Here is a 26,277-nt window from a genome sequence, read left to right as displayed (position 1 = left end):
TATATAGCTGTATCTGCTGCAATCTAGCATTTCTGGAGACTTTCTTATGGTATCCCATGGCCCGTTCCCACATCCCATCGGTCAACTGCGCCCCCACCTCCGCTTCCCAGTCCAGCCTCAATTCCATCAAGTCCTTCCCCACCCGGGTCATCACCACCTCGTATAATCTGGAGATCTCGTGCCCTCCCTCCGATATGTCATATATCATTCCAATTAGAACGTCTGGTTCTTCGCCAGCACAGTCTCCGGCCAGGTTTTACGGATAGTCTGCACCAGCCTAAGATACGTAACATATTGGCCCCCATGTAGCCCTGTCTCTTCCCCCAGGTCTACGAATTCTTTAATAGCCCCTTCTTGCCATATGTCTCCCAATGTGGCCAGCCCAACCGATTCCCAATAGGTCCTGATTATCATCCTAAACTGGCTGTCTCCCTTAGTTAAGGCAACTAGCGGCACCTGTGGGGAACACAGGCACAGGCTCTCCATCAATTGGCATGCTCTGTGCCACATCTTCCACCCAAGCAACAGCATACTCGGGCGTTCATTTAGTTCAAGTCTAGGAACCCAGATGATCTCTTTTAGGTAAAACGGGGCGCAGTCCTGCCCAAACAGCCTAGATTCAGGAGTTTCCGCATCAGAAAGCCATTTGGTTACATATTGCAATTGGCTGGCTACATAATAGGCCTCAAAGTTCGGCAGCTTGATGCCCCCTTTATCATGGAAGTTCTGTAGCTTCCACAGCGCCACTCTATTGCGGGTACCGTGCCACAGGAAGTCCCTACACATGCTGTTTAGTTTGGCAAAGAACTTCTTGGGTATCAGGTGTGGTATGTTACTGAAGAAATGCAACAGCCTAGGCAGGACCACCATCTTGAGCATCGCTCCCCGCCCCATCATCGCCAGCGGCAGCTTCTCCCAGAACTTCATATTCGTGCGGATTTTCTTCACAGCCACCTCGGTATTGTGCAAGTGTTCCCCCTCCACAGTATGATATACATCTATTCCGAGGTAGCGGAAAGAATCAGCTGCCCAAGGCACGGACAACACTGGCAATCGTTCCAGATGGACTCCTGTGTAGCTCCCCAATGGAAACATGCTCGATTTTTGGGGGTTTACCGCTATGCCGGACAGTTCCGCATACTTTTCCATGACCTCTAAAATATACTGGAGATTTTCCTCCGGATATTTCAAATACAGTAACGCATCGTCAGCATATAGGGATATTAGGTGTTTCTCTCCCCCCATTTCAATGCCTACCAAGTCATACTGTTGCCTGAGGTACACTGCTAAGGGCTCCAGGGCTAGAATATATACCATTGCGGACCAGGGACACCCTTGTCTAGTGCCTCTACTGAGTTGCCACCTCTTGGATATCACTGATCCTGTGCGTACTCTGGCCAGTGTTTCGCTGTACAACAATTTTGCCCACCTAACATAACCCAGCCCCATCCCGTATTCTTCCAGGGCCGCCAGCAACCATGGCCACCTCACTGAATCAAAAGCCTTGACTGCATCTAGGGACACCACCATTTCCTCATCACTTCTGTTCCCCTCTTCAATCACCCGGTGGAGTCGCCTGTGGTTGTGAGTTATATTTCTATTGGGGACATAGCCTGTCTGATCCGGGTGTATCAATTTACTGATGACCCTTCGTAGCCTATTAGCCAGGACCGCTGTCAGGATCTTGCTATCCTGGTTCAACATTGACAGCGGCCTATACGAGCCGCAGCAATGCCCTGGCTTTTTGGCCTTGGGGAGCGGTACGATTAGTGCTTCTCTAAGCGTATCCGGTAGCCAACCCTTCTCAAAAGACTCATTAAACATCTCTAGCATAGGGGGGGAGTACCTCTGCCCTATATACTTTATAAAACTCGCTCGGGAATCCGTCCGTGCCCAGGGTCTTGCAGGTGGGCAGCTGTTTCACCACCTCCTCTAGTTCATACAGGGTAATAGGTGCATCTAGTTCCTCCCTTTCTTCATCACTAATTTTAGGAAGTTCCATGTCTTTCAATGTTTCTCTAATCTCCTCTTGATTTTCCCCTCCTCTGTCCTCATATAGTATTCTATAATAATCAAAAAATGCCCCATTGACTCCTTCCTGGGTGTCAACACCTCCCCGTCCTCTCTAGTTATTATCCTAATCGGGGGCCTGGGGGCTTCGCTCTTATATAACCACGCCAACAAGCGGCCGGTTTTGTCCCCACCTGCATGTTGCCTCTCGCCATATTTTTTGTAGTTAAGGTTGCAGAGCCTTTCCCAAAGCTCTGCACACCTCTGCTGCAGCTCGAGTACAAGTTCTGCGTCCCCTCCTGCCCTGTCGCTTTCTCGCTCCAGTTGCTTCTCAGCCTGCTCTAGTTCCATTAGGACCCCACCCTGCAGGCCTTTTGACTTAGAAATGGCAGTACCCCGCAACACAACCTTAAAGGCCTCCCAGAGTGTACTCGCTGAATCCACACTGCCCGTGTTCACCTCAAAGTACCGCAAGATCGCATCCCTGATGTCTGAGGCGCCATGTCGGTATCCGCGGCCTAGGGCGACAGTACTGCCAGGTCAGCACCAGGGGCGAGTGGTTCGACAGGACCCTTGCTCTATATTCTATGTGGGTGGTCTCTATCACCACATCTGGCGTGGCAAAAAAAATAATCTAACCTCGTATGTAGGTGCTGCGGAGCAGAGTAGTGGGAGTACTGCGTGTAATTAGGGTGTTTCAGTCTCCAAACATCCGCCAGCCCAAAGTCCTCTAGTAATACCTGTAATACCCTGGCCGCCGGGGTGGGCCGATCAATCTTCTCATCAGACCTGTCTGCCTTTGGGTCGAGCATGCAGTTAAAGTCCCCTCCCAAATAACCGCTCCCCACACACACGCGCCCAGGTGAGTACATAGGGTTCTGAAATACGTGGCAGTGTTTTGGTTGGGGGCATATGTATTTATAATGCACACCTCCCTATTCTCTACCACGGCCCTCAGCATGACCAGCCTGCCCTCCGTGTCCACCACCTCCTGTATGAGTCGGAGCGGAACATGCGGTGCCACACAGATCAGCACTCCCCTAGCATAGGCAGAGTATGGAGAGCCCACTACTGTGCCTCTCCACTTTTTCCCCACCAGTTCCAATTTTTGTTGGGTCAGGTGTGTTTCTTGCAGCAGCGCAATATCAATCCTCTGTCGTTTAAGGTACATCATGACTTTGTTCCTTTTTAAATAGCTGTTAAGTCCCCTGACATTCCATGTTACGATCTTAAGGTCTCCCATGGCTCATGAGTATCTTCTTGCTTCCCATGTAGCGACTCCCCTTTGCCCACGTGCTACAGGTAGCATCTCGTTCTAGTAGCTCCTCGTACCAGCTCAAACCCCCTTTAACTATGTACACAGCAAGCCCCCAACTTCCCTTCCCTCCCCACCCCCCCGTCCCTTCCCCAACATCACACACCCCAACTGCTGCCCAGCTCCAGCTTCGGAGCTCAGGCACTCCCACATCTAGCCCGGCAAGCACCGACCGATGCACAGAGCTCAGTAGGGTGAGGTCGCCCTAATGACCACCCAACTAAAACTATCGTGGGGTAAAGAGAATCATTCCGTAAGGCTCCCGTTAAGTCAACATTAACCACAGTGCTTATGACAAGTAGTGCAATCATCCGACCTTCTCTACCGAAGGGCGGCGCAAACAACTACATTCAAGTCCCACGTGCCACGCCATCTTGCGACGCCATCTTCATGCCTCCCGTATCTCTTCCGAGCTTTTTCTCCTCCGGACTTCTGACTCCTGGGGGCATCCTTGTGCATCGAGCCATCCCATGGCATCCTCCGGGGTCTCAAAAAACAGAGTTTTATGTTCGTGAATGACTTTCAATTTTGCGGGGTAAAGTAACATATATTTGTGGCCCGCCTCCCTCAATCTCCGCTTTACTGACCCAAAGTTCATGCGGCTACGGTGTACAGTCAGGGTATAATCCGGGTAAACCGTGATGTTTGCCGCTCCTCGTGTGATCGTTCCTCCCTTACGAAAGTATTCCAGTATCCTCTCCCGGTCGCAGTAATTGAGAATTTTGGCGATCATAGGCCTAGGCGGGTTCCCCGGCGGCGGCCTCCTCGTTAGGGCTCTGTGTGCCCTTTCTACTGCAAATCCTTGGGATAGGGCTCCCCCGGGTATCTCTTGTAATAACATGGATTCGATGAATTCCGTAGGATCACGGCCCTCCATCCCTTCCGGCAGGCCCACGATGCGGATGTTATTGCGACGGGCACGTCCTTCCGCCTCCTCCGCTCTGCTCTCCAGGTTGCCCACTCTTTGTATCAGGGCGTGCAATTCGGCTTTATGGGAGGCGCAATCCGCAGTATTCGGGCCGACTTCCTTCTCAAGGGACTCCGTGCGCTCCGCCAAGGCCCTGACATCCTGTCGGAGTAGGTTAACATCCTCTTGAACCTCTCCGACCTTGAGGTCCAGCGCCGTTTTTAGTTCGGTGACAGCCAGTTTGAGCTTAGATTCCCAGGCCGCCCTTAGGTCTCCAATCGCCGCCAGGATTTCTTGGTTGGCGCCCGAAGTCATCGTGCCGCTCGCAGCCAGCTTGTCCCTGCTCTTGGTGATGTCCTGACCCGGGGGCGTCTTAGTGAAGTCGTCCAGGGTGGGCTGTTTCGCCTTCGGCCTCACCGTCCTATTCGACATGACACAGGGAACCTGTAGTTTGCTCAAGTGACAAATGTGCACAAAGTGCGCTGCCTCCACTGGGTCACCGTGCGGCTCGCTTCTTCCTTTGTTCCGGACTCTGGTCGGCCATTTTGTGTCGTCCGTCGTCTCCGGTGTTCTTTATCTCATCCGCACCAATCTCCGCCGCCGTCACTCCTGCACCTTCCAGAAGTTCACCCTGCGTAGCCCAATCATTCACACACCGGCATGTGTTTTGTCAGTGGTCGGCGGTCTGTCTTAACGCACTTATTTGCCCGGATCGTTGCAAGATCTCGGGAGCTCCTCCAGAACGCGTCCTCCTACATGGCTCTCGTAGCCACGCCCCAACTAAGCTCTCTATACCTTTAATATGGATGACCACTGGTCTCCGTATCAATAGTCCTCTTTTTACTTCCAATAACTCTATACTATATAGCTGTTTGTCAAGATGGCGCGTCTTGTTTCCATGGTTCCCTTGGAAGACGCTGACCGTCTATGCGGAAATTGCAGACTGCAGCCCCCTGAGATACAGGTACGTGTATTTCTGAACACACTTTCTGTCTGTTAGGGACTACCTATATTTTACTAGATTCTCATCTATTTTGTTACATTTTTCTAGAATTGGGATATCGAAGGAGCGCGTCGCTGTGCTTGATTCGGCACGTAAAATAGACATTTAGAACTCTGTTATCTGCATTTACCATGTGAAAATCTAGGCGGGTAAGCATTTCTGCTGTTACGTTCTACGTCATGTCTTTTATGAATAATAACTGACTGTGGAAAATGTATTTTTAATTTCCAGTTATATCTATCACTTTACAGTTTGAGTGAGTTTTCTCTGCCCCATTTGGGAGTCTTATGTCTATACTTTCGGACACTTATCTACATCCTGATAACACAGTTTAGCAGTATTAATCTGCACTTATCAGTATTGTACGGACGCCCTCCAGGTATGACTCTTCTTAATAGTGGACACATACTTATTTTCCGTGCTCTTCTAGTTACTCTATTCTCTATATTTTTATTCTTTCAGGGCGTTATTCATCTTTTTGGACTGAACGCATTACCGTTTTTTGGAACTATTGGACCAATCTCCGGTGTTCATCGGCTTTCCTGAGATATTTTTCTAGTTTTCCCAACATATTGTGACTTCTATCACGTAACATTCACGGTAATTACTATTTTCCTTATATCTCCGCTTTGCTTCATAAATTTTTTTTTATTGAAATGAACTATTGAGTACCGTCAGGCAGGGACAATTCAGTTTTTTATCAGTCAACCCATCATGGTGAGGATCACTTAAGGTGTGGTCCTATCTCGAACACTTGACTGTGACGTACATAGTCTGAAAATTGGATTTTCATTATTAAATTGCCATCATTAGTTCGAACAGATAAAAAATAGTGAAAAGTTCACAACTTGATTATGACATGGATATCCAACTTCATGAAAAAACCTGATTGTTTAATTTAGATATCGATCATTTATAAGATGGTGAATCAAATTTAGTACTTTGATTATAATGTTGTAAATTGTTTTTTTCCCTTAATGAGTCCGTTTTGGCCATATGAAGAAGAGGAAAGCATCCTCGAAACGCGTCGCTGTATAAATCGGACTCCATCTCGTCTTAACTTTTGATATTTACCTATGATGCCACATTGTTTCTTTGCAAATATTTATTTCCCTTGGAAATTGAAATATATTTTCTATATAAAATATTTTGTTCTGAAGATTCTTGTCTCCTAAATTTTGTTTCTGCCTAACATTTTATTACATTTATTGACTAATTGTCGTATTGGATTTTTTCCAAACAATTGAAAGTGTGCAGGGGACGGGAGGATTCCCAGGCTGAATCTTCTTTCTTTTGTAAATACAGTCTAGCTGGACACATGAGTCTCTTGCAATAGTGCACTCTTGTGACCTCCCTCAGCACCCATGTATGTGCCTGACCTCTTTGGTTGCTTCCTGGTGCCTAGCCAGCCCAGTGAATCCCTAATCTCGGCCAAATGCACACATGCATTGTAAGCCTTTTCTGAGAATTGTCCCATACCTGGACTTCCCTGAGGGCGCTATCACCACAAGCGCGTTGAGGCCATACAAATGGGAAAAGGCAGTATATAAATTACTACATATGCTCCTACTACTACTACTACTTGGGGGTCAAGATTGCGGAAAACAGGGAAGAGTTTTTCCAGCTTAACTGGTGCTTCATGGCAGCCAGCTTCCTCTGGGATGTTGAGAGGTGGGCAAGATCTTCAGTTGTCAGGCCTTTTCCCAAGTTCCTGTACATTATGCAAGCCTCCCTGTTCGAGACACCATTGGCCGACTTTGAAAATTGGATTGAGGCTGTGGCAATTTCTGTGGGGCTCTGCTGCCCCTAGGATAGCCCTGGACACGTTGGGGAATTCTATTTGGGAAGGTGGGCTGAATCTGCAAACTTGTATTTTTGTTCTACGCAGCTGGTGGCAGAGAATGATTGGCTATTTCTGGAGGGGTAGGGGGACGATCCTGCCATTAACCATGATATATCGGGAATGGGGTGGGTTACACCTGACCTGGTTCTATATGTCAGAAGGTCCCCTGGGGTCTTTGCCCAGACAGGAGGTAGGTGGGGAAGGTCTGGCATATCCAGATGGGGGGGGGGGTGGAATCATGGAGGGAGGTAAATGGCTGCTAGATCAGCCACTATGGGGAAATAGGATACTTCCAGAGCTCAAAGCTGTTCAGGGGAACTGGGGGTGGACTGATAACTGGGTATGGACGGTGGGGAATGTAATGAAAGCCAGGGCCTTGAGGCAGGAGCGGACGGCTACACATGGCATACCCTCTACCATGTTTTTCAGTGTATCCCACACAGGCATGGTATTGGTCTGCGATTTAGGGATGGATTGAAGCTTCATAGGGACACACCTCTACCCCTCCCAACCCCACACCCATATTTAGTCTGATTGCTATTGAAAAGTTTAAGATCCAGCCAATCTCCATGGCTTATTGATACCTAGCCAGCATGACAACAAAACCTCTTACGAGGTTGAGGGAAAGATGAGAAGACAGACTTGGGTGCCCTGGAACAGGGAGATTGGGAGCGGGCCCTATGGGCTACTAACGCAATAGCCACTGACTAGAGGTTAAGAGCCATTCACTACAAAATCTTGCTTAGAGTCAACTACACCTCACAAGTTTTACTTTAAATGGGTAGAAGGGAGAATATGTCCCAAATGTAAGGTAGAGATAGGAATGTTCGAACACATGGTCTGGCTGTGCCCTAAGGTATATCTTTTCTGGTCAGAGGTGGTGCAAGTGATGAACATGGTAGTAGAGGAAGAGTTGACTCTGGATTTGCAAGGTCTCTGTTGGGAATCTGAGTGGACTCTGTGCTTTGTGGTTGGTGGGTCGAGGGCTTGGAAAAATTGGTTTATAAGACTGGACAATGCCCACAGAAACTTGAGAAGGTGTGAGAAATGGTTATAGCGCAATAATGAACAGTGAAGAACCTGCAGGGAGGATTGCAGGAGCAAAGGAGGGAGTCTGGTTGGAGAAGGGAAACCAAAACGCATGGTAAAGGGAGGGTGGGTAAAGGGGAGCTTGGGTAGAGGATCTAGAGTAAAAGACGGGGGAGGGGAAAGGTGCTTTCCTGTTGGTTATGGCCATGCCTATTGTTTGTTGTAACTGCTGTTCTTTCTAGTGTTTCAAACTTAAAATGCAATAAAAGTTGTTCTATAAGGAAAAAAAAAAGGAAGACTGGGAGCCAGGGCAGCGGGCGTAAACCAGGTAGTGGGGGACAGTAGGGGTGACTGGGAGAACTCATGGGTTGTCCTGGGAGTGTGCTGGAGACTGAAATGAAGCCTCTAGGGATTTAACTTGGTGATCAGCATTCATTGGTCAGAGGTTTGCTGGCTGGCTGGCAGTACATGAGTAGTCTCAAAGCTGCTGGAAATAAGGTTGCTGTTGATGAAGTCCAGGCAGTTACATTAAATGTAACACTGAATCCGAAACCTAAACAGATAGACGGATAAACGCATCCGTGCTCCATGTAGTGACTTTCTTTTTTTTCATCTTTCTCCAGCATGGGGTCTGGCATGGATTCACATGCTCATGAATATTCCCCGTCGTCAGGCTGGGAATCCTCGGTAAAGAAAAAACCAGTATCAGTTTCGTTTCTGATCTGTCTTTCGTAGCAATAACCAATCACTGGTCTCTGCGTCATACTGACCACAGCCAATGACTGCCCTCTACCTAAGCACCGCCTCTGGCAGCCATCTTCAGATTTTTACCGCACGTTCATGTGTTGGGATCCTCGTGCTATTGCTCTCGAGCGTTAGTGCTATTTTTTCGCGCTTTTTTCACAAAAACTTCGATTCTTCGGTCAAAGAGCCTCAAGCTCCACCGATCCTACATCCGATCTACGGGGACCCGTGTCGGATTCATCTGTGCCCCTCAAGGGTGAAGATTTCGTCGAGCTACGCTTCGGAGGACTCCAGAAGCTTCTCAGGCCCGGTCTCGGAGATGGCCCAGGAGAAGGGAAGCTCGACGCCCGGAAAGCTGTTCAGGGTCTGCCCTGGATGCCAGCTGCAGAACGTCTTTAAGGAGGACGAACACTCTTTCTGCCTTTACTGCCTTCATGAGGACAAAACGCACGTGGAGAAGGACTGTGCGTTTTGCGGCAACATGTCGGAACGGACCATGAAGGACCGTCATCAACGTCTCGCCAACTGGCTGCAGGGTAAGAGCCCGTCTGGCGAGAAGAAGAAGAAATCCGAGCGGTCTTCTAAGACCTTTGAGGGCGCCCCGGCGACGGGGGCCCAACATAAGGCCAAGCACCGCGAGTCCGCTGGCACCGGGAGCGCCGAACGGTCGGGCTCTACGGGCGCCAGGCAGGGCGCACCCTCCCCGGCACCATCAACCACGAGCCAACGCTCTGGGTCGGGTAAGAGGAAGGCCGAGCACCCGGCGAAGCTCCTGGAGAGGCCCCGGTCGAGCTCGAAGGCAGAGGAGGAGCGTGGCAGTGCCCCCTCCCTCAAGGACAAGGCGGTGAGCGCACCTAGGGTGGTGAAGGCCTTGATCCATCCGACCAAGCCCTCTATCGAAACGGTCGCGGCGGCCCTGGCCCAGCCTGTGGAGGCTACTCCAGTGGTGGCGACCTCAGGGCCCAGAATCTCCCTGCCTCCTCGGAGGGAGTCTTCTTTTATGCCCATCGATAGGACCCCCGTGAAACCCTCCGTGGAGAAGAAGGGGGGGCAGGGCGTCGTCGTAGATTCGGCCTCAACCTCAGAAGAAGAGCTGGTCGAGGTCTTAAGCCACGGCCTAGGCGTGGAACAAGACCAGCCCGTCGGAATGGGTCCCGACGCAGGCGACGACGACGACATCGTCGAGGATGCCGACGGGGCCCCTGCTCGCCCGTCGGATTCCCCTCTGCCAGCGCCGCGAGACAACTCGGCGGCCATTTTGTTGGCCATACAGTCCTTATGCACTGAGATAAGGACGAGGCTACCGTTACCGACGGAGGAACCTCTCCCGTCGGGGGATCCAGAACCGGGACCTTCTGGTGTTCCCCCTGCCAAGAAAAGAAGGATCCATCCTCCACCTCCTTTTCAACCGTCGCGCCCCGTCCAGCCCTCCTCCCCGTCCACCCGAGGGGATGATACGGGGACTGACACGGCAGCGACGGGTACGGACGACGAGGCATACGACGAGGATTTTCCGTCGTCGCCCCCCACCAGGGCTTCTCCGCCCGACGAGATCGGATCTTTCCATTCCATGATCTCCAGGGCTTCCGAGCTTTTTCAACTCTGCCCCGAGGAGAAGAAAAAGGAAGGCTTCCTTTATCAGCGGCGCGAGGCCAAGAGGAAGACGGTCCTCGCAGTGCCTCTGTTGGACGACATTTGGGATGAGGGCCTTTCCCTCCTCAAGAACCCTTCCACGACGCCAGCTAGAAGAGACCGGTACGAGAAGAAGTACCGGGTCCCGGACACGGCCCCCCTATGCCTCCGGGCGCAGCCTACCCCGGACTCCGTCGTCTCCGCGGCGGCCAGGAAGAAAGCGGGGGGGGGGTGCGGCCTCCACATCGACTTCCCCGCCGGACGGCGAGGGAAAGAAATTGGATGCTATGGGACGTAGAGTCATCTCGTCGGCAGCGACGACGATTAAAGCGGCCAACGCCTTGGCTATCGTGGCCCGCTACGACAGGGAGCTCTGGTACAAGATGGCTCCCCTGCTGGATTTTCTGCCGGACGACAAGAGGGCTGAGGCCCTTGAGATCCTCCAGGAAGGTGAAGTGGCTTCGGACCACGCCATCACCGTGGCGACGGACATCGCCGACGCTGGGTTCCGCCAGCTAGGCAACGGCGTTTGCCTTCGACGTCGTGGATGGCTCAAAGCTACGGATTTTCGGCAGGACGTCCAGACCAGAGTCCTGGACATGCCCTTCGACGGGAACAACCTGTTTGGGAAGACGGTGGACGATTCCCTCCAGGCCATCAAGGCGGATACTGAGACGGCCCGGGCCCTGGGAGTCCTGCAGCAACGACGGACGCCCTTTCGGAGCGGCGGAGGCAAGGGCGCCTCCAAAGGTTCCGGTGGCGGTTTCGCTTCCTACCGTCAAGCGGCCCGCTCGTCGTCGCAAGAGGCCTACAGAGGACGAGGCAAGTCTAGCGGACCCCGCCGTCGTCGCCAAGGAGGTCAAGGCGGCAAGGCCGCGTCCAAGCAGGATTGAACCGGCCGTGGGGTCGGGCCCCCACCGAAGCACCCCGGTGGGAGGCCGGCTGGCGGGCTTCGTCAGCGTGTGGGAGTCCATCTCCACCGACCGTTGGGTGCTGGACGCCCTGGCCCGGGGCCACGCGCTCGAGTTTCAAAGAAGGTGCCCGCGCGTCCCCCCCGTGGCCAGGAGAGAACTTCACGTCCCTCAACTTCTCCTGGAGGTAAAGGCGATGCTCAGAAAGGGCGCCATCGAACTCGTCCCAAAGAGGCTTCGGGGCTCCGGAGTCTACTCGCGATACTTCCTCGTGAAGAAGAAGACGGGAGGATGGCGCCCCATCCTAGACCTGCGACGGCTGAACAAGTTCATCAAGGCGCAGAAGTTCCGGATGGTCACCTTACAGCACGTCCTGGGTCAACTGGAGGAAGGAGACTTCCTGTCGTCGTTGGATTTGGAGGATGCCTACTTCCACATTCCAATCCTAAAGGGGCACCGAAAATTCCTCAGGTTCGTGGTCCAAGGGCGTCATTACCAGTTCAAAGCCCTTCCCTTCGGACTGCGGTCGGCACCCAGGGTATTCACCAAGTGCCTCGCACCGGTGGCGGCGCAGCTGCGCCGCGAGGGGATTCACGTCTACCCCTACCTGGACGACTGGCTCATCCGCGCCAAGACGAAGGAGCTCGCCGTGGTCCACACGGCAAGGACCGTCCAACTCCTCACGGACCTGGGATTCTCCGTGAACTACACCAAATCCCACCTGGTGCCCGCGCAAGTCGCACTGTTTCTGGGAGCGAGGCTCGACACAGTGTCCCTTCTGGCCTCCCCGTCGGAGGAGAGGACCAGGACCATCTTGGGCAAGGTGCAACGGATGCTGGTGGCCGACGCGGCCAAAGTGAGATCCATCAAGTCCCTCCTCGGGATGATGTCTTCCTGCATCTACCTCATTCCCATGTGCAGGCTCCGGATGCGCCCGTTGCAAGAATTCCTGGATGCGCGCTGGATCCAGACGACGGGCAGCTTCGAAGAAAGGATCAAGCTCGACGAGAGTTTCCGGCGAGCGATACGGTGGTGGGGCACCCGCGCGCATCTGACGGCGGGCATGGACTTCCAGACCCCAGCCCACCAGGAGACTGTGACCACGGATGCCTCCCTGGAAGGGTGGGGAGCGCACACCGAAAATCTGCACGCGAGGGGACTCTGGCTCCCGACGGAGAAGTCCCTGCATATCAACGTCCTGGAGCTCCGTGCAGTGTTTTGAGCCCTCAGGTCCTTCCTTCCGTCCCTGAAGGGCAAGGTGGTGAGGATCTTCACCGACAACACCACCACCATGTTTTACATCAGGAAACAGGGCGGAACCAGGTCCCCAGCGCTGTCCAAGGAGGCGCAGGACCTGTGGCATTGGGCCGTCGCCCAAGGGATTTTTCTGGTGCCGTTTCATCTGGCAGGGATAAAAAACACCATCGCCGACTCACTCAGCAGGGAGCTGCGCTCGTGCCACGAGTGGGAACTACGGCAGGATCTGGTGGATCGCCTCTTCCGACGGTGGGGCACACCCCAGATCGACCTGTTCGCGACGGCGACGAACACCAAGTGCCGGAGGTTCGCCAGCAGGTTTCCCCAGACGAGGAGCATGGGCGATGCTTTCTCGTTCCCCTGGGAGGGCCTGTTCCTCTACGCGTTCCCTCCCTTGCCTCTGCTAATCCGGCTCGTCAACCAGCTCAAGAGGTCACGGTGCAGGATGATCCTCGTCGCACCTGCGTGGCCGAGGCAGATATGGTTCCCGGACCTTCTGGACTTGTCAGCGTCCCCGCCGATCAAGCTGCCGGCGGACGCAGACCTACTCTCCAGGGAAGGAGGCGCCATCCTCCACCACGACCCGAAGTCGCTGAACTTGCAGGCCTGGCTCCTGCAGCGCTAGAGTTTGGAGGATACGACATACCGGCCGATTGCAGAGAGGTTCTTGCAAAGGCCAGGGCGTCCTCGACTCTTAAATGCTACGGACACAAATGGAAGAGGTTCTCTGTCTGGTGCCACGCACAGAAGATTAACCCTCTACGGATTACGGCTCCCCAAGTACTGCCGTACCTGCTGACGCTGGCCAAAGCTGGACTGGCACACGCGTCCATCAAGATTCATCTTGCTGCGATCTCCCGATACACCAGAACCACGGGGCGGACGTCCTTGTGGTCTCATCGTCTGGTGAAAGAGTTCATGAAGGGACTATTCAGATCGTTCCCGCCGGTGAAGGCTCCGGCCCCGGCGTGGGAGCTCAACGTGGTGCTGACCAAGCTCATGGGACCTCCGTTCGAGCCTCTGCACTCGGCCCCGTTGAAGTTTCTATCGTGGAAAACAGCTTTTCTCGTGGCCATCACCTCCGCACGACGAGTGGGAGAGATCCAGGCCCTTTCCTGCAAGGCCCCGTACTTGACTTTCCACGACACGAGGGTAGTGCTCAGGACGCACCCCTCCTTCATGCCCAAGGTACCGTCGGACTTCCATCTCAACGAACCCTTGGTGTTACCTGTGTTCTTCCCGTCGCCTTCGTCGCCGGCTGAGAGGACTTTGCACTCGCTGGATGTAGCTAGAGCGCTGAAGTTCTACGTGGATCGCACGAAGGGTTTTCGGAAGACGTCACAACTCTTTGTGAACTTTGGACCTGTCAATCAGGGGAAGGCTCTCTCGAAGGCTTCCATCTCCAGATGGCTCTCCGGCTGTATCATGTACTGTCACCGGTTGGCAAACCGACCGCTGCCTGGCCGTCCGAGAGCCCATTCCACCAGAGCGATCGCAGCTACCACGGCGTTCCTATCTGGTGTGCCCCTGCTGGACATATGCAGGGCTGCTACGTGGAGGTCGACGCACACCTTCACGAAATTCTACTGCGTCGACCGGGATTCCAGGGAGGAGTCCAGGGTCGGCCAAGCAGTGCTGCGCAACCTGTTCGCCTGAGGTGAGCCTGGTGAGGAGGTAAGATGCTTAATGTTGAGTTGATGTGATGCTTAATGTTGAGCCTTTGCCACCTCCCGTGGTTGTGCATGTGTGTACTGCTATGTATTCTTTATTCATGAGCATGTGAATCCATGCCAGACCCCATGCTGGAGAAGGAACAAGTTACTTACCTGTAACTGTTGTTCTCCAGCATGGGTCTGGCATGGATTCACATGCGAACCCTCCCGCCTACCCCTCTGCGGCTCTTCACTTGGTCATACTGCCACTTCACGTGCTTCCAAATCTGAAGATGGCTGCCAGAGGCGGTGCTTAGGTAGAGGGCAGTCATTGGCTGTGGTCAGTATGACGCAGAGACCAGTGATTGGTTATTGCTACGAAAGACAGATCAGAAACGAAACTGATACTGGTTTTTTCTTTACCGAGGATTCCCAGCCTGACGACGGGGAATATTCATGAGCATGTGAATCCATGCCAGACCCATGCTGGAGAACAACAGTTACAGGTAAGTAACTTGTTCCTTATCTCTCAGCTTTCCTTGTGATCTTTGGTCCACCTGCTTTCCTTTTTCTTTGAAACGTCCCTTTTGTCCCCTTTTTGTAACAGGCATTTTAGGTACAGTCCTCCCAAAGTTCTTACCGTTTCCATCTTCATAGGCCACTTAGTTGATGCAGAGAATTTGAGCTGTTGTAGGTTTGGCCTGTGGTAATGCATTTTTATGGTTTAAAAGTGATGTTATGCATAATGTGTGTATTTTCTAATACTCAGTGAATATTCGTCTTGGTGCAAAAGCTCTTTGAACCCGAAAAACACATCAAATAATATCTTGGCTCTTACAAAAGCATGGTGTTTGGAGCGAAATTAAAATGTTTTTTAAATACGTTTTGGGGTTTGAGAGGGAATTATTTGTTAATCTATAACAGATAACCATACAGAAGAAATATACTTGCAGATACGTTATTTTACCATATACATCTTTTAATTGATGATTGAATTCATGCAGGTACATGAGCATGTAGCAACAAGGATCTCTGGAAAAATTATTTTTAGCTACTCTTGCAACTTAAAGTGCAACTGAAAGTGATTATGTATGTGTACATCTACTCCAAATTATCTTCTTTGTAGGACCGTCTATTTTAAAAACATTTTAGAATTATTTTGACAATTGGTAGGCAAGATGGACAATTAATACAGCGCAAGGAAGGGTGACCGCTCTCTACAGTGTTAGCCGTGCACCAGATAAGATTTAGAAGTGGAAGTATTTTGCACCTTTCTTTTTTTTTTTTTTTTTTTTTTTTTTTTTTTTTAGATTTGGGAGTTAAATAAATAATTTTTTAGGGAGTACAAAAAAAGTATGTCCCATTCTTAGTGGGAGTATTTAATCAAGTCAAAATGTTTTACCTGTAAAACGGAAATGTTTTGTAAGAAATATTGCATTGCACAAAGTTATTCCCACACATTAAAAGGTAAATCTTTTACCTCTTCGGATCAGGCAGTAACAATAGTAAAGCTTCTTCCTGTGGCACTACATTTACTACTGGCCCAATAATATCCATGGAGCTGTGTGGATGAAAGCAGAGGGATATGCTCCAATATGTCTGGTTCCCATTTTTCACTTTTTGGGAGTATTTGCCCTATTTTAGGGAGAAAACGTGACAAATATACCCCTTATTTGTAGGACCGAGTTTAAGTCTGCAAATAAAGCTAGGCACAGAAAGAAGAAAGGAGGGTGTAATCCAAAAACTCACTCATTGGAAATAAGTTTAAGAGTGCTTAGATTCGAATGGATTGTGTCCCCCAATGTATTCCTCATCTTTGACATGTAATGTCCAGCTTCGGCTGCTCCGGGAAAACTTTTTTGGCAGAGGGCGCTCTGCGTCAATGGCGTTGAGTCGATGTCCCTCGAAGGCTTCCGTTGAGGGTGATGTTATCGGACGTTTTAAGTAGCATGCACTGCGCCCTTTGGCCTCAGTTCCGTTTTTCCGCAAACATGTTTGCTTTGATACTCAGCGCACCTCGTTCAATTCGATTGCGTAGTGACCTAAATTGCGCAGTTCCGGATTCAGAAAATGCGAGGAGTGCGACTCCAAGATGTCCATCACGGATCCGCATCGGTCTGTGGTGCCTGGGTGAAGGCCACGACACCGATTCCTGTACCAAGTGTCAAGCTATGACAGAAAAGGCCTTGCGAGAACGAAAGGGGAAGTTACAGGTAGGCAAGACATCCAAACCCTGTAAAACCCGACCTGATCTTTCTTGGACCGGCAAGTCGAGAGACTGCTCTCCTAGACGTAAGAAGGATAAAAAACGTTCAATGCCTCAAAGTCGCTCCCGCCACTCTTCGTCCTTGACAAAGTGATCAAGGAGGAGGCACCATCGGTCGCGTTCCTCTTCGTACACGTCATGCAGCACACCGAGAGGGAAGCATTCCGTGTAGTAAACATTTTTGAGAAGCAGGGTAAGGCTCCATCCGTGCCTTCTGTAGAAGCCGTCCAGGAGCGGTCTCGACCCGAAACTTGCACGCCCTTGAGCTTGGGTGGAAGGCGTGATTTGCATCAAGATCCCTCAAGGCCTCGAATGGTCATGGATCACTCGAGACATGGCGAGCACCTACGGTTACCAGACATTTGGTCGAAAAAAATTGGTCGACCAGACAAATGGTCGAACCAAATGGTCGAAAACCAAATGGTCGAATTTTTCATTTTTTTATTTTCACCCCTTTTTTTTTTTTTTTTTTTGTGGGGGGTCCCCCCAACCCCCTTTTTTTTCTAAAAACCCATTTTTGTAAAAAACGAAAACCCGAAAAATAAATATATAATTAAAAAAAAAATTCGACCTTTTGGTTTTCGACCAAATTGCGTCGACCAAATGTCATTCGACCAGTTTTAGGTCGGCCAAACGTCTGGACACCCGAGCATTCGCGATCACCTTCGAAGCCTGTGGAACCGTCAAAGCCAAAACCGTTGAAGGAGGCAGTCGATTCGTCGACTTCGGCTAGGCCTTCGATGCCATTGTCGACACCGAAGCCGTCCATGCCAAAGGTACAGATTGTGTCAGCTCAGCCCACAGGGCTTGAGGTAACTCATAAGAAGGCTAAAACCAAATCTACACCGTCAAAGCCAGTGGGTACACCTGAAAAAATCTTCACTGCTCTGCCAAACGAGGATTTTTGTTTTTAAATCCCTCTTCCATTTTTGAGGAGGAAGACTGATCAGATGGGGAGGGGCTTCAGTATGGAACACCCAATGTGCCGGAATGCCTCATATCAGAAGAGAGCAATATGGAAGATCTTTCACACCCTGCATAATGCCACCAGCATTGATACCTCTCCTGAATTGAAGTTGGGCAGACCAGAACCAGGGGAGCACGCTGACTCCTCGTACCGGCAACTGATGTCCAGAGTAGTGGAGTACCTAGGCTGGGCTAGACCCCTGGTACAGTTTGATCAGGATGATCTGACCGATATTCTAGACCAAGGTCCACCTACAAATCCCAGATTACCCTTCCATGTGGCTCTGCAAATAAGGGTGGCACGAAATTGGGAAACCCCAGACACCAATCTGGCGGTGGACAAGTCCCTTACAAAGAAATACTGCCCTTCCAGTAGCAACCCCAGCTACCTGTCCAAACGCCCCACTCCGGAGAGTCTGGTGGTTCAGGCAGCCACAGCTACCTCAAACAAGACAGTGTACCCTAACATCCCTCCTGATAATAGAGAACAAGCGCGTGGATGGATGGGCACAAATAGTATTTTCAGCTGGGAGTATGGCTTTGAAATTGGCCAACTCCACATGTGCCTTAGCAACATTTTCGTATACTCTGTGGGAGTGCATACCCATGGCGGCGGAGCATATTCCAGAAGGGGATGAAGGGGAACGGCTTCCTGGCTATTGTTAAGGACGGCAAGGAAGCCATGTGCGAGTCCCTTCAATCTGGATTGGATACTGCGGATAGCATCAGCAGGTCCATGGCCACGTGCACCGTGATGCACAGATTTGCATAGTTGCGGAAGTCAGGTTTTGCACGGGATGTGCAGGTTTGTCTTCTCAACATGCCATTTGACTGGCCTCACCTTTTTGGCAGCAAGGCTGTCGAGGGCTTTGGGAAGTTGCAGACCTCGAAGGCGGCTGCCATATCTTTAGGGGCCGCTGTTAGGCAACCTCAGCCTTTTTTGTCCTTCGGGACAGCCATAGAGGGGGGCAATCTTTTCGCTACTATTGCTCATTTGGAAAGGCAAGAGGAATCGCCAGTCTGAGGCCAACAGGAGTTCCCTCTTGGTGGGCGAGGCAGAGGTGCCAAGCCAACTCCAACTGCAGCTACCTTGTCATCAGCGGCGGCAGCATCTGCTTCAAAATCACTTTGAGAGCTTGCATCACATGTAACCAGTAGGGGGGCAGACTGTCTCAGCATCTCGAAGAATGGCAAACTAATACTTCAGATGCGTGGGCTCTGGAGACAATAGCTCGTGGTTACGGTCTACCATTCATAACGCAGCCTCCCACCAATTCACCGTGGAAACACTCTGAGAATTCCAGATCCGCTCCTTGTGCAGGAAATATTAACCCTGCTAGAGAAAGGTGCTATAGAACCAGCACCTGTAGCGGAGAGGAACAAGGGTTGGTATTCCCCATATTTTTTTATCCCCAAGAAAGACGGAGGACTGGACCCATCTTGGACTTGAGATACTTGAACAAGTTCCTCAGGAAGGACAAATTCAAGATGGTCGCACTTTCTCAAATCCTTCAGGCCCTCCAGTTATAGGATTGGTTGGTGTCATTGGACCTTCAGGATGCTTATTTTCATGTGCCAATCCATCTGAAGCACAGGAAATACCTGCGGTTCGCCGTTGGCAGCTCGCACTATCGAGTTCTTCCTTTCGGGTTGACCTCTGACCCGAGGCTCTTCAGCAAACTAATGGTGGTGGCGGCAGCGCATCTCGGGAGGGGGTGTGGGGGATTCACATCTACCCCTACCTGGACGATTGGCTGATCAGGGCGCATTCTCCAGAACAAGCCTTGGATCACCTCAGGGAGAAGTCGCACATGACCCCTTCCCAATAGCTTCAGTATATCGGGGCCCTTTTAGACACGTCCTTGGGAAAGTGCTCGCCACCCAAGGTGAGGGCTCAAGACATTCTCCAGATGGCAACAAAGTTTCGGCCTTCGAATTCCTAAGGTTGCTCGGCCTCATGGCATCCTACATTTACCTGGTGCCAGAGGCTGGTCTACTAATGAGAATCCCTACAGTGGGCTTATGAAGACAATGGTCCCAGTTCTCGGGACAGATGTCGGATCTATTGCAGGTTTCGATCAAAGTTACGCAGGATGATCTATGGTGGGTCTGCAAGGAAAATATCCTGAAGGGGGAAACTTTTTGGCAACCATGGCCGGAGACGACTGTAGTGTAGTGACTGATAGCCAGCAGTCGTTTGTCTCCGTTGGAGTCCAAACTACATAACAATCTTTTGGAGCTGAGGGAAATCAGACTAGTGCTGAAGGCCTTTCTGCCCTCTGTCAGGGGAAAAAATGTCCTGATAATAACGGACAACACAGTGGCCATGCATTACCTTAACAAGAGGTGGTGTAGGGTCACTACCACTGTGCACAGAGGCAATGCAGCTCTGGTATTGGGCAATTCGAGAAGCAATCTCGCTATCGGTAGTTCATTTGGCCGGGACGCAGAACACTGCGGCGGACACTCTGAGGAGGCAGAGATTAGTCTTCCACGAGTGGGAACTAGCTCAGGAAGTCCTTCAAGAGATCTTTGCCCTTTGGGGAACCCCTCAAGTAGATCGGTTTGCAACCGGGATCAACCGGAAGTGCAAAAGTTACCGCTCAAGGGAATTTCATCAGAGAGGAGCTCTAGGAGACACGTGGTGGATTGGGATTTTCCACTGCTATACGCGTTTCCGCCTGTCCCCATCATTCCTTAAGTAATCCGGAGGTTGAGACGGTTCGGGAGCCACATGATCCTAATTGCCCCAGATTGGGCCAGGAGGACATGGTACCTGGCCCTTCTGGACATGTCAGTCTTTCCTCCGATACGTCTTTCGCAAAGAGAGGACCTTCTCTCGCAAAGGGAGGGTCAGTTTCTCCATCCAGAGGTCAACACTCTCAAAATTCACGCATGGTTTCTGAACGGTTGAGATACAAGCATTGGGACCTCCCAGATGACGTGATGGAGGTGTTGCTTCTGGCAAGAGGCCCAGCAAAAAAAATCTCTGTGCCATTGCGTGCAGGGAAAAGAATGTTGTTCCTTTTCTATGTTCGACTCCTCTTTCTGCTTTCATTAGCACACAAAGGTCTTCACATTGAGACCATTAAGGGTTATCTAGCAGCACTCTCCATATTCAAGCGCTCATCGGAGGAATGTTCTTACTTCAATATTGAATTGGTGACTCAATTTCTGAAAGGGCTCACAAATGTGTTCCCTCCTTCTGATTTTCAGGTTCCAGTTTGGGACCTTAACCTGGTTCTAAATATTTAATGTGTGTACCATTTAAACCTTTGCACACTTGTCCATTGAGGTTGTTAACCTTCAAGACTACACTGTTGGTTGCTTTATCATCTGCACGTAGAGTGAGCGGGATGCAGGCATTCTCTTCAAAGCCACACTTTACCGTATTCCACAAGGACAAGGTTGTGTTGAGGGTTAAACCCTCCTTCCTACCTAAAATAGTATCAGACTTCCATCTAAATCAGAAAATGGTTCTGCCGGCGTTTTATCCTCTGCCGCATCCCAGTAAAGAGGAAGAAAGGCTCCATAGATTGGACCCTAGAAGAGCTTTAAGCTTTTGTGTGTCTAGTATGTCCAAGTTGAGAGTGGACGACCAGCTCTTTATAGGATATACTGGATGCAAATTAGGGCACGCTGTTTCAAAACAGACTTTGTCCAGGTGGCTAATCCTTACGATTTCAGAATGTTAGAATGGCTGGCAAGGTACTACCAGAAGGTTTGAGGGCACACTCCACCAGGGCCATGGCCTCTTCCACAGCCCTGCAAAGGGGAGTCCCCATTCGAAACATCTGTGATGCTGCAACGTGGTCATCATTGCACACGTTCACCAAGCATTATTGTTTGGATACTTGCCATGGTCAGGACAATTGGCAAATCTAAATTCTCCATCATCCTCCAGTTTTGGATATTGCTTTGAGAGTCTGTCAAAGATGTGGAATACATTGGAGGACACAATCCATTCGAAGAACAAGTTACTTACCTACTGGTAACATTCTTTCGACTGGATGTTCCTCCAACATATTCCTCATCGCCCTCCCATCCTACCCGTCTGTAGAATTTCCCATGCTATTCTAGCTTTCGTTCCAACAAGGCCCTCTACTGCCTGCCTGAACGGGCAACTTTGCTAACATGAGGAGGGGAAAAACAGAACTGAGGCCAACGGGCGCTGTGCATGCTACTTATAACATCCAATGACGTAACTCTCGACGGAGGCCTTCGAGGGACATCGACTCGACGCCATCGATGCAGGGCGCCCTCTGCTGAAAAGGTTTTCCGAAGCAGCTGAAGCTGGACATTACATGTCAAAGATGAGGACTATGTTGGAGAAACATCCAGTCGAAAGAACGTTACCAGTTGGTAAGTAACTTTTTCTTCTTCGCTGCACGGTAGTGCTGTACAATCGAAGGAAAAAAAGGGCTCCAATACTCCTGAGACTTTTGATGTTTGTTTCTGCAGCTTGCTACCTGTACAAATTGGCAGAGTTATTTTTATTTCTTCTGTGATTCAGACTTATCACTGCATAGTATGTATCACCAGGAGACTCACATGATCTCTGCTATGATACTGCAGCAACTGCTGCAAGAACCTTTCACTCCCTTATTCCACCGTTTTGAGTGTAAAGCATTGAAGAATAAATGTACCAAGGGAGATCATGATGCACACCTTTGCTGCACAAAAATCTTTTTAAAGGATTTATTACAAGAAAATGTATTCCATTCCAAATTATATTTAGTAGAAAATGTCATTTTTCAAGAAAGAATTCAACACGTTTCATGTCATGAAGATGTATAGGTACGACTTGTAATTATTATGCATCTGTTTATCATTTGTTCAGAGACCAGTTTGTTTGCCAGTTTCTCAAATGGCAGGCATAATATAGCATGTTATTGAACACATGAACCAAGTCCATTCTACACTATACTTCTCATTTCCAGATTTCCTTTAACTCTGACACATTTCTAAGGTATTAGGTGAGATCTCTGATTAAGCACAGACCTTCATTTAAGTGATGTAAAGCACACCTAGAGAGTTGACTAAACATTACAAATGTGGCTATATCATGCATGATACCTAGAAAGAAATAATCTATGTAGTGTAATATGTTTCTCAAATCGCCTTAGACACCGGGGTGACAACTTATTTCACCCCTACAGTCTCATAAACTGTTTTTGATAAATGGAGATAAATGGAGGAGGTTTGTTTCATCTAGACCAAAGCACTTTGGATACATTGTGAATGCGACAACGCCTGAAGTACCTAGTGTCTTCCCCTAAAGGCATTTCTGAGGCAAACAAATGACATTTATGGCTGGAACATTACCGAACATATTAAGACTCTCTGTCTGGCTGCATTGGAACCATTTGTAGGCTAAGGATACGCTTTTATTTGGCAACCTTCCATTACAGATGTTCAGAGTTGTCTGCCATGGACAAGAGCACTGATCATTCAATTTCCGAGGGAGATCTGCATGCATTGAGACACTCCCCTGTTTCTGTATTTTGGAGGGGTAAAGCAGAATTTTATGACCAACCAGGTTAGCAGACAAAGCATTATGATCCTCCAACATAATCGAAGATTGTGTGACGGACAAGGGATCCGAGATTGTTAAAGGATCTTTGGAGAAATGGCAAGGGTCCTGTAACATTCCCCTTGTTCTTTTAAGGTTAAGACATGATTGCTGTTTTGAGTTTAACTGAAAACTGTTTCAATGCATCTAACTTTGGATGTTAATCAAGCAATCTGGAAGTGCTTATCCTTTACTTTCCGCCCCTCTTAATAGTGAAGGAACATTAAGTGGCTTATTCATTGGACTTCAATTTCAAGTCGTGATGAGCCGATTCATAAAACTGAGATAGCTATTCAGTAAGGTGGGATAATTGTGTGGCCTTATCAATATGTTTCTGTCGAGGGGTAACATTTGAACTCTTCTACCAATTGCTGTGATCCACTAAGAAAATGAATGTATCCGTTTTGTTGGAAAATATTAGTCTTGATGTAGAAATCTTTCAATTGAAACCGAATATAATTGTTTTGTTCCAATTTCCGATTTTGTAGTATTTGTAACCTGCTTTTATATACAAAACATGTACATTGTTTAGCAATTTGTACATTTACATACTGAAAATTATGATTTGTGATTTCTTTGAAATTGCTTAAATGTTGAAAAGGTTTTTTTAAATGTATGTGAAAAGCACATTTTAAGTCAATTTAATTCTTATTACATCTTTCTACAAACATCAAGATCTATTTTTATTGCTTTATTTACTTGCAGGGCTTCCTGATCCTTTTGCAAAAGTAGTAGTGGATGGGTCTGGGCAGTGCCATTCTACGGATACTGTGAAGAATACTCTGGACCCAAAGTGGAACCAACATTATGATCTGTACGTCTTTAATTGCTATATTAAAATATATGTTGAAAATGCAGTCCTTAATTGTTTCCAAATATATTGTAACCTTTTCCTATAAATGTCTAAAGTTCCTGTTTTACCATCCCTATACTTTCTGTACAGGGACCCATGATCCCTTCGCCCGCTAACGGCCTCATATTTTTGTTTCCTGCAATCTCGGCTGAGAGCATGCCGAGTGGAGAATTAACTTTGTTCGAAGCCAGAGCACTGTTTCGAGAGATCGTCATAGGGAAGGAGATGACGGCAGAGGAGCTGTCTCGGAGCAGTTTGACCACTGCCACTTAAGGCATGCAGTAGGGAGAGGGGGTCCCTTTTCTTCTATTGTAAGGCCCCCTATTGAATGCCACTCCCCTTTCTAAGGGCCATGCAGGATTCTCTAAACATGCATGGACAACATCACATTTATGTTTTGTCCCGGGTCAAACTCCAAATTCCCTTGAAAGATGCACACGAATTGCAGGCAGTTGTTAGAAGGGGTCAGGCTGATGATCAGTGCCAGGCATGTCACAGATTCAAGCCAAGTACCCTTAGGGAGTGCCAAGCATGGCACTGGGCAGCAGGCGCCCTGCAATCCAAAACTGCTCAGGCGAGACCCCCACCTCAGTGGAGGCTCTCAATACTGGGATTTCAGGTGCCAGAATGAGCACTGATCCTGAAAAGCCATCTGATGAGGCGCCAGCAGGAAAGACCTTGCAGACCACCCCCAGCTCCGAAGGAGCATATATGCTATGACGAAGTCTTCTGGCAACCGAGGCTGCGTGTCACTAAAAGCTCAAAACAAAAAGCAGAGATCGGAGGGCACCCACTCCAAGGTGAGTGCCGAGAAATCTGATGTTGACTCAAACATAAGGAGTCTGACCTGCCTTCATTGTTGAGCGTGGAAGGCACTGGTGCCGTAAGACACAAATACCATATACTGCCCTTGTTCACAAATTAGAGACACATGGGATCAGGAAAAAGGGTTCACAAGAAAACCTACTCCATACAAGACAACCATCGGAAAGTAAATGCACACAGGGAGGATTTAGTCCCCTTTTGGTTATGCATAAAAGAGCCTAATCAAGTTTTCACAATCCAAGGAGGATTTGGGATGGATGGTGAAGAAAATGCAGTAGTCGTCAAAAATTTCGGAAACACCTCTTTTTTCGGAGGCAATAACCCCACTCCAAAAAGTGTCGTACAAAAAGGACTTTAAAGCCACACTGGACAAAGTTGTAATGTTCTTAGGAAAATGAGCATAGACCACAGAAGAGACAAGCAGACATATTGACTGCGGATACATAGCAACTTAAGAGTTAAAATTCTGCCAAACCCTGTGCCCGAGGATCGGGGTGATCCCTACTAAGGCGCAGGTGGTGATGAGCAAGAGAAATACCCCTCTGAAGAGCAAGAGTTAGTAGACGCCAATGACTTTCAGATGGTGTCACCAGACGAGGACCCAACTGTAAAATCCTAGCCTATGGAGGACCATTTCCATTATACAGCCTAACTTAAAACGACTATAGGGTGCTGTGGAAATAAAGCACAAGAGACTTAATTGATTGAAGATGACTTATAAGAAAAATGCAGGAAAGCATAGTGCATATGAAAGAAAACGCACAACGCTTCTGATCTTGCTAATCTGTCTGTACCTCATTCTTCTTTTGATGCATCACTTCTTCCTGCTAAAGAAATACAATTTCTAAACCCTCACTTCTCCCTCAACACCTCTATCGTCTTTCAAGTAATCAATAAAATGCTCTGCCCTCCTGCCCCTGATCCCTCCACAAGCTCCTCTACCATTTCCTCCTCTGACCTGGCCGACTTCTTCACCTCTAAAATGTGCACTCTGCGATTATCCTTTAACAAGGCTCCCCAAACCTACCCCTGGCTTCTATTTACCGCTCCTCCCGCTACTTCACATTGCCTCCTTATATTTTCCACCCTCACAAATTATTTGGACACTGCATCCCTTCTTTCCCATGCCCATCCCTTAGCTTCCCCATTCAACCCTCTATGTTCCGCTCTTATCCAAATAATCAACCCCTTTATTATCCCCTATTTGACCTCCCTATTCAACCTCTCCCTGTCCACATTTATCTTCCCATCTTCCTTAAAGCTTGCATCAATTAACCCTGTTAAAAAAATCCCTAATTTCCAACCTATTTCTTTTCTTCCTTTCCTCTCCAAACTCCTTGAAAGAGCGGTCATTCTCAAATCTCATTATACTTGAACCCTTTCTTTCTCCAACCCAGTCTGGCATCCGCCCAGCACACTCTATGGAAATCGCTCTACTTCAGTTCACCAGTTCCCTTTGTACTACCTGGGACAATACATCTGCATCTATTCT

The 26,277-nt window shown here is 49.3% G+C and overlaps 1 protein-coding gene across 1 annotated transcript in view; it reads left to right on the top strand.

The window, feature by feature from the left end:
• The window catches only part of SMURF2 (SMAD specific E3 ubiquitin protein ligase 2), a 1,271,870-nt gene that overhangs the window by 132,736 nt on the left and 1,112,857 nt on the right, over positions 1 to 26,277 (top strand). Inside the window, exon 3 of the mRNA XM_069655016.1 lies at positions 23,813 to 23,921. Within this exon, the coding sequence (XP_069511117.1) occupies positions 23,813 to 23,921 (109 nt within the window). The remainder of the gene's footprint in view (positions 1 to 23,812; positions 23,922 to 26,277) is intronic.

Source organism: Ambystoma mexicanum, chromosome 3q (assembly GCF_040938575.1).
Source record: "Ambystoma mexicanum isolate Mex_15411 chromosome 3q, UKY_AmexF1_1, whole genome shotgun sequence".
NCBI lineage: Eukaryota > Metazoa > Chordata > Amphibia > Caudata > Ambystomatidae > Ambystoma > Ambystoma mexicanum.
This window is presented reverse-complemented; position numbering and strand designations above follow the sequence as displayed.